This window comes from Trachypithecus francoisi, unplaced genomic scaffold (genome assembly GCF_009764315.1).
Source record: "Trachypithecus francoisi isolate TF-2019V2 unplaced genomic scaffold, Tfra_2.0 Lachesis_group2, whole genome shotgun sequence".
NCBI classification, from domain to species: domain Eukaryota; kingdom Metazoa; phylum Chordata; class Mammalia; order Primates; family Cercopithecidae; genus Trachypithecus; species Trachypithecus francoisi.
This window is the reverse complement of record NW_022681465.1, coordinates 156,348,330-156,357,520: the sequence shown is the minus strand read 5'-3', so window position 1 is coordinate 156,357,520 and position 9,191 is coordinate 156,348,330. Positions and strand designations below refer to the sequence as shown.

At 35.4% G+C, this 9,191-nt stretch overlaps 1 protein-coding gene across 1 annotated transcript; it reads left to right on the top strand.

Annotated features, from left to right (window-relative positions):
- The first annotated feature begins 3,738 nt into the window (after positions 1-3,738).
- LOC117065836 (putative F-box/LRR-repeat protein 21) lies at positions 3,739-9,191 on the top strand. The gene is given in 5 exon segments (XM_033181152.1): positions 3,739-4,104; positions 4,568-4,606; positions 4,609-4,692; positions 7,617-7,788; positions 8,155-9,191. Coding segments are annotated over 5 exon segments (1,305 nt in total). The 3' UTR covers positions 8,799-9,191.

Here is a 9,191-nt window from a genome sequence, read left to right as displayed (position 1 = left end):
AATTAGCCATAAGTGTAACTCAGGAGAAAAGTTTCTGCATTAAATAAAATTGTGTGTTACCTGATTTGAGGAATAACTAGTAACTCGACTTGTCTTTCTTTTATTTTTGGTGTTTCACTGAAAGTGTTCCCTGGAGTTCCTTTCCCTCTACTTCTGGAATAAAGGAAGGACAGCCAACCGTGGCATTATCTGGAAAACTGTGGAACAGTAGGTGACAGTGAGGAAATCAAATGGTAGATCCTGAGCTCAAATACATTCCGCTAGCCTGTCCTCCCCAGTTCTGCTTTAGGAGTTGGATTCAGAGAGAAATGGAAAATTAACAGGTGGTAGACAGTAGAGTTTTAAGGGAACTGTTTGGTAAAAGGGAACTGTTTAGTAAATTAATAGGTTGCCTTGTTTACCTCCTCTGTGTAGTTGAGTTTGGTTTACAAAAGTAGTAGAATGTATTTATTTATTTTTACCTTACGACATTTATTCATGATGCCAAGGCTCTGAGTTTTATCCTGCTGTAGACCTATATTACTATTTTCTTCAATTTCCATAGACTTTCCTGCTAACTCTGACAAGTCATTTTCCTGAAATTTGGCAAACCTCAAAGAGAGTATGACTGAATCAATGCCATCTCTATCACTATATATGAATGATTTTTAAATATGAAGCATATATTCTATTAACAGAGACTAGTCCAACTATATTCATATGGGAATGATAAAATAATAAAAATCACATGTCTGCCTCTTTACTATAACTGTAATGGTATTATGCGCAGCTAAAATCTGGAACTGGAAGATTTACAAAGCCTATAAACAAATAATTGTGGTCATGAATTCTCTCACATTTGTTGTAGTATCTCTCTATAGACATTAATTAAAATGTGGATTCTTAGAGTCCATTCGCTCTTTGATCCATAGACTTGGTAGAGCCTCAAGAATAATTCCTGGGAATCGTAACAAGATTTCCACTAACCATGCTAGTTTTTTGGAGTTTGTTTTTGTTTTTGTTTTGTTTTATTTTGTTTTGTTTTAGTTTTTGAGACAGGGTCTCACTCTGTTGCCCAGACTGGAGTGCAGTGCGTGATCTCAGCTCACCGCAACTGCTGCCTTCCTGCCTCAGCCTCCCAAGTAGCTGGGATTACAGGCGTGCACCACTACCACCCAGCTAATTTTTGTATTCGTAGTAGAGGCGGGGTTTCACCATGTTGGCTGGGCTGATCTTGAACTCCTGACCTCAAATGATGCACCCGCCTCGGCCTCTCAAAGTGCTGGGATTACAGGCGTGAGCCACCGCACCCGGCGGGGCTAGTTTTTTAATGAACAACAACAAAAAACAGTTTTAGAATCAATAATTTCCTAACAAAATCCTTCAATATACAGAGTGATATATAAAGAGCCTAAGCATAGAAATTACTGGATGTTTATTTATGTATTCTGATGAATGTGTTTTTGTGGTATTTTACCAAGATAAGAAGTGAAATCAAATAGATGTTAGTGAGTACCCCACGGCAACCATTGCTTCATTTCATTGGTTTAGAGTGAACTCTAATCTGGAAGCCTTCCTTAGGTAAGAAAGGCTTGAAAAAGAAATGATCGACTTTTTAAATGGTCACATATCTTTAGGCTAGACTGTTTAGATTAACGTCTTCAAGCTAATAAAGATCAATTTGTCTAAAATATATTTTACAATATACATAGCTATAAAATTACATGAAATTTTTGATTTGTGGATGAGTATAATCTTTATGCTTTGAAGATTATACAACTTAAAAGAAAATTAAAATATTATTTTTAAGAAGTTACTGGTATTAATATAATACCCTTAATTACTTATTGCGATTCTACTATCAGTGAATTGGCAATTTAATGATATAATTAAATAATTTTAACAATCCGTGCCACATACAATGAGATTTAATATATAGCACAGTCCCTCTGTTTAGAACTGCCAGGTAGTTTTCTAACCTGGCATTTGAGTGATGTCTTTATGTGAGCATCACTGGTTTTCAAGTAAACGATTCTATTAAGGGTAACTTCTTTATAAAAACTTAGTGAAAATTTATCCATTTTGTAGATTTCCAAATGATACGGTTATAAGCAAAATGTCATTGACTATGCTCCACATCAGAGTTTAGAATCCAGCATCTCTTCTTGTACCTTTCAGTATTAAGGAGTTAGCATTGAAGAGTAGTAGATCAGGCCTTTTAAAATAGCATATGCTTTGAATTCTTGGTAGTCAGCAGTTTCACATGGTCTACATAGTATTGCTGGACAGGGCCTGAGTCATGCCTGTAACTGGTTTAGTCAGACTAAAATGTGTGTAGTAGCTCTTTTGCCTGATGCTTGAGATGCAGCTTTGTAACTATTTTTGCTTCTCATTTCAGTTTTCCAAACCCTAAAGATGACTTTTCATTGTGTGCAGTGACTTTACAGGTCATTCCTGCTTCTGGGATCAAACTCTATGTTGTGCTTAAGAAATGTGTCACATCAGACACAGTGAATCACAAGACAGAGATAGTTTCTTATTACATAAATATTTTATTAGATTTCAAGGTGTGTTTCAGTTATGACACTGAATCTTCCCTGTGTACATTCCTAATATTGCAGGGGTTAAAGGAGGGTTATATAGTTAACCAAAGTTCAGTAAAGTTCAGAACCACTCTTACCATTATTTTATTTTGCCTTTCAAATAATTGTATACTTAAAATACTTTGTATTCTTATATAAAATATATGTACAAGATGACCATATATACTTGGACATATCTGGACTTCAAATTTGCTGGAACTTAGTTGTGTCCCAAGCTGGCTAGTATCTAGAGATTCATCATTTCTGTTTGGAGGGTAAGAATGCTCATTCCCTGGCTGCTTTACTGGAGAGGATCAGGTGTGTTGCTTGAACTAAGACTTTGTCCCTGCCATATCTAACTTCTCTGAGCTCCTGTGTCCTGGCTGTCATCTGAAAATTGTTGCAGATCATTTGAGTTTTTGTTAGAGTTTTGATTTGACTTAAGTAATGAAAACAGTTCAGAAAACTGCACTGAACAATTTAATATAGCAACACAGACTACAACTAAACTATCTGCTGGTACTTTAATCCTCACATTGATCTTATAGGTACTTTTCTTGTTGGAGATGAGGAAACTGAGGCTTAGAGTAATTTGTTCTGACAAGATCATATGGTTAGTAAGTAGCAGAGTAGGGACTTATCTAGACCTATGCTTTTAATTGTGTTTTACTATCTCCCAGACCTCCCAGGTTTTTGTGTATGCGGTTTTTTTGTTTGTTTGTTTGTTTGTTTAGCACAACTGCAATGATACATCCTCCTTTGAAATTAAAATACAATAATTGACTAGGAAAAAAAGAAAAAAAAACCTGGGACATACACTGCTTCCTTGGACATTTCCTCCTGGAAGCCTCCCAAGCCACCTCCTCCACACACAAACTCAATCACATGCATCCTTTTTTCTTTCCATTGAAACTTATCCCAACTTTGGTCCTAGCATTTATCACTGTATTTCACCATTTGACCATAGGTCTTTGAGAACAGGTTTGTCCTTCTTTATCTCTGTATGCCCAGCATGAGGTAGCACCTATCCATGCGTGAAAGTGGAAGATACCTACTAAAATTGTATTAATTAAACAATTTTTCATTTTCTAATGTTATTCTGTACAGTTAGAGTGCCAATATTTGGTGGAAATGTGAAAAAACTATCAGACGCTGAACATTTTCTAATGTTTACAGAATGAAGAGGAACAGTTTATCTGTTGAGAATAAAATTGTCCAGTTATCAGGAGCAGTGAAACAGCCAAAACTTGGGTTCTACTCTTCTCTCAACCAGACTCATACGCACACAGTTCATTTAGACTGGGGGAGTTTGCCTCACCATGTAGTATTACGAATTTTTCAGTATCTTCCTTTACTAGATCGGGCCCATGCATCTTCTGTATGTAGGAGATGGAATGAAATTTTTCATATTCCTGACCTTTGGAGAAAGTTTGAATTTGAACTGAACCAGTCAGCTACTTCATATTTTAAGTCCACTCATCCTGATCTCATTCAGCAGATCATTAAAAAGCATTCTGCCCATCTTCAATATGTCAGCTTTAAGGTAAGAAAAATAAGCATTAAATGGAAACCATGACTTACATTTTGTTAACAATGCTTTTGTATATCTAGAGCCTTATTTTGAGGCAGTCAGTGAGTTTTGCAAAGCATTTTATCCGAAGCGGTTTCCTGTTTTTCTACAGTTACTTGCATCTATTGAAGTGTAGAACTTGAACTGTAATGGAAAAACTTAAAATGCAGTTTCCATCCTTTGTATGCTGTTATTAAAATTCAGGTAATTGTAAAAGATTTGAAAATATGAAGTGCTTGGAAAGCTAATTTGTCATCATCTCTGTTTTTCATTTTATAGTCTGAGACATTTTGTACAAAGAAAAAGTACTCATTTAGACGATAACTCAAGGAATGAATACAATTTTGCAACTGAATTCTACTAAATAATTACATTGCCATTATTTCTGATAAATTATCCTCAGGAAATTATTTGAGATTAAAAATTGTCTGTCTAGGTTGACAGTAGTGTCGAGTCAGCAGAAGCTGCCTGTGGTATATACTCTCTCAGCTGGTAAATTGTTCCATCCAGACCTTGGGCTTGATTTCAACAGCCAAGCCAAGTTTCATGAATGTATCAGAGGTAAGGATATTATGCGTTTTTGATGAGCTATACTAAAATCCCTAAAGACTGCGAAACTAGGCAAAAGCCATTTTTTCCTAAAGACAGACCATCTCCTATTTGTATTCAAAGTACTATTTCAAGCTGTTTTCTGTTGACTAGCACTTATTTTTGCAAAAATAGTTTATGCATGTTTTCATTCTTTAGATATATTTTGTAACTGTAGTCATTGTTCCCACAGTGTCATTAATATAAAATTTGGATATTGTGCTTATTTTACTTTGAACATAGAGCATGTAGAGGCAATAGTGGATGTTTTTCCTGTGATTCTGTGGCCTCTCTTTTGGAGGTGGAACAATATAATATTTAACTAAATGAACTACACTTGCTAGCATGATGTTTACATTCATGCAGTAGGAACTCCAAAAGAAAAGTGGCTTAAAAACATGATCAAAGTATATTTCTCTCACATTAAAGAAATTGATAGGTGAGAGTCCATAGCTGGTATGAAGGTGGTAGGAACCTAGGTTTCTTCCAGCTGCTCCACTCTCTCCAAGGTATGTCTTCAGGATGACCATCTGAGCTCCAACCATCATGTCCTTGCTCTGGGGGCTAGGGTGTTAGACATGGGGGAAGAAGGGTGTGCCTTCTCCTTATCAAGGAGACCACCCAAAAGTACTACACAGTGTTTTCTGTTTACCTCTAAGTCTGACCACACCGGATTCCAGGGAGTCTGGGGAATCTTTGAGCTGGGTGGCAGTGTGCCCAGCTAAAAATTGGAACTGATTTAACACACAAAGGAAGAATGGTTGCCGGGAAGCAACCAGCCACGCTCGGCCATAGAAACTAATACCGTATTCTCCTCGTTCAGGCTTCAACCTGAATGCCATCTCCTTGGAGATCCCCTCCTTAACTGGGAAAATGGCACCCCCTGCTCCAGTAATAATGTACCCTACTGTTACATTATTTTTATCTTCTTCATATCATTCATCAGTACTTGAAACCACCTTTTTTTTTAAAAATGTGTTTATTCTCTTCTCCTTACACCAAACATAAACTCATTGAAGGCAGAGATTCTATTTTGTTTACCATTATAAACCTAGAGTCAGAATAGTGCCTGATATATGATAGGCGTTAAATTATGGTAGTTGGTAAAGCTGGCTAATGGAAATTTTCCTATGGAAGAAGATAGAGGAATAGCAGCATCTCTCTTATAAACTGGGTCATGGCACTCTTCTAGCCAGTATTTCTGCTGGCCTGTTTATCTTCTAAAGGGATGTGCTGAAAAAAATGGGTCATTTAGGGATTAGAGTAATGTAAGTAATCCGATGAAATTTACCACTTCTAGATAGTTATTTCCTTGTTTATGAACTACAGAATCAGATTACCCTGAAATTCTTCTTATATTCTAAAAGCTGTCTCTAATGTTGCACATCAGCTTCCAGGGCCAGCTTCTAGGTTAGCTGGTGCAGTCACCAGAGCTAGATACCAGGAATTAATTAGCAAGCTTCATTTCAAGCTCTGCCTCTACTGTTTAAAGTGAGCTCTGGCAAGGTCATGGATCTCTCTGAGACTCAGTTTTTTAAATCTGTAAACTAAGGAAAAATAAAAGTATAGCATTTTGCTAAGTATAAATAGTACTAAACTAATACATTGTTATTATAATGAAATATGTACTCTAATGGTTTTTAAAGTCGTCCTTCAGGACTAAAGCAGTCAGTTGACAGTTGATTAAAGGGAAATTAAACCTTGTGTTTATATCTCCCTAATAATTTTGGCACCATAAAATTTACTGAAGAAGTCTAGCCTTCTGCCATTTCAAAATTTGTGTAAACCAGTTTACGATTAGTATAAATCAATAAGTTTTCTTATAAATTAATGAACATTTATAACCAATTTGGTCATTCTGTTAGGCATAATAGAACCTTTGGTAGAATCCAACTTGATTGATTTTGAAAAGGGAAAAATGATCATGTACAGATTTGGTTTCCAGACTTTCTATCTTTGCCAAAAGATACTGAATCTGAAAATTTCTGAAGTTCTACTCATTTTCAGGTCAAACTAGAAGTAAGCTTTAGTCTGTCAGTCTTCAAAGCATTTACAGACTTGGATTTACTTTGGATAATTTGCTAGGAAAAGGCTGTCACTGAAGATTGTGAAATCTTATAAAATGAATTAAAATCTCATTTATTCATTCAACAAATTTTTATCGTCCATTTGCCATGCTATGTGCCAGATACTCTTTTAGGTGCTAGACATATGGGAGTGGATAAATCAGATAAAAATTCTGTTTCTTCTAGGGCAGGGGTCAAAAAGATTCAGATAGCAAGTATTTCAGGCTTTGGGGGCCAACTAGTTACACTGCGACTACTCAACTCTAACACTGGAGTCTGAAAGCAGACACAGATACACAGACAATATTTAAATAACGGTCATGACTGTGTTCCCATCAGACAGTATTTAGGGATACTGAAATTCAAGTTTCATGTAATTTTCATGTCATAAAATACTATTCTTTAAAAAATTTTTCCAACCATTTAAAAATACAAAAACCATTCTTTGTGAGCCATACAGAAATAGACCATAGGCTGGATTTGGCAAGTCGTCTGTAATCTACCAACCCCTGTTCTAGGAAATAAATATACAATAATTATGTCCTTTTAATATTGAAAACCAAATCCTTAATTGAAGTAATCGGAAGACATGTTTTATGAAATCTTTGAAGCTTTTTTTCCTCACTATTTCGTTTATCAATTATAAAAAGTATAAAACTATACTTCATTATAAAAATATCTTCTACTGGAAAATGATTCTGTGGAAACAGGCATATGTTCATGGTTCTTACTATGTTATCGTTAGCATGTATTGATATGGTTTTAGTGAATTTCTTAAAGCTGTACATTTTAAAATAATGTTTTCATAATTTTTTCTTATGGCCATGCAAGTCTCATTTTGTGTCAGCACTTACAGTTGTTTTTATCAACTCAAAATCGTTATCATCAATCAAAATTGAAGATACACCAGTGGATGATCCTTCATTGAAGATTCTTGTGGCCAATAATAGTGACACTCTAAGACTTCTAAAAATGAGTAACTGTCCTCATGTTTCATCTGATGGTGGGTTACATTTTTTAAAGCTAGAATGATATGATATTTTTATTACAATAACTATAAAGATGCAGTTTCTTTTTGAAAATTATATTCCTATGAATCATAAATTATTTAAGTAAGTTTTTTCAAAAGATTTCTTAATCTGCAAGGTAGGTATAGTTATAGTAACCTTCTCCTGAGATATTTTAATTTTACATATATACATATGATTTTCATTATATACTTAATACCTCCTGGCAGACATGCTCTCAGAAGTTGTTAGATAGCTTTTTCGCAAAAATGAATAATTAATATCAAATTTAAATTTACAAAATACTGTATTGGGATCAGTATGATTCTTTGTTCTTAAGAATTTTCCCCAACTTCCCACAGGAATTCTTTGTGTAGCTGATCATTGTCAAGGCCTTAGAGAACTGGCGTTGAATTATTATATCCTAACTGATGAACTTCTCCTTGCACTCTCAAGTGAGACTCATGTTAACCTTGAACATCTTCGAATTGATGTTGTGAGTGAAAATCCTGGACAGATTAAATTTCATGCTATTAAAAAACACAGTTGGGATGCACTTATTAAACATTCCCCTAGCGTTAATGTTGTTATGTACTTCTTTCTATGTGAAGAGGAATTTGAGATGTTCTTCAAAGAAGAAACCCCTGTTACTCACCTTTATTTTGGTTGTTCAGTCAGCAAAGTGGTTTTAGGACGGATAGGTCTCAACTGTCCTCGACTGACTGAGTTAGTGGTGTGTGCTAGTGGTCTTCAGCCTCTTGATAATGAACTTATTTGTGTTGCTGAACACTGTACAAACCTAACAGCCTTGGGCCTCAGCGAATGTGAAGTCAGCTGCAGTGCCTTCGTCGAGTTCGTAAGACTGTGTGGGAGAAGGCTAACACAGCTCTCTATAATGGAGGAAGTTTTGATCCCTGATGAGGATTATAGCCTAGATGAAATTCACACTGAAGTCTCCAAATACCTGGGAAGAGTATGGTTCCCTGATGTCATGCCTCTCTGGTAATTGGCTACCAAAGATTCCGAAATTGTTGTTATTTTTTTTTAGATCAGTATGATGAGCTGCTTTCTATCTAAGCAAATGTAAATTTTAAAATGTGTTGCTGCCATATTTTAGGTCAAATATTTGATTGTTTGCAAACTGTCTTAATGGATTGTTGCAGAAACGTTTGAAAAAAAAATAAGAAATTTGAAAAGCAAGGAATTGCTGTAAATAGGGCACAAGCCCTGTATGTGGATTAGATGGTTGATATGCCAAAAACTGAGGATGGTTTCTAAGTAGATTTCTCAGCTTTCCTTGAAGGCATATTGTAGCTTGCTAAGTAAATGTGTAATATTGAACTTGGATTCTGCAAGTTATGTCATTTACTTTATTACATTGTTTTATTTGATTCTATTT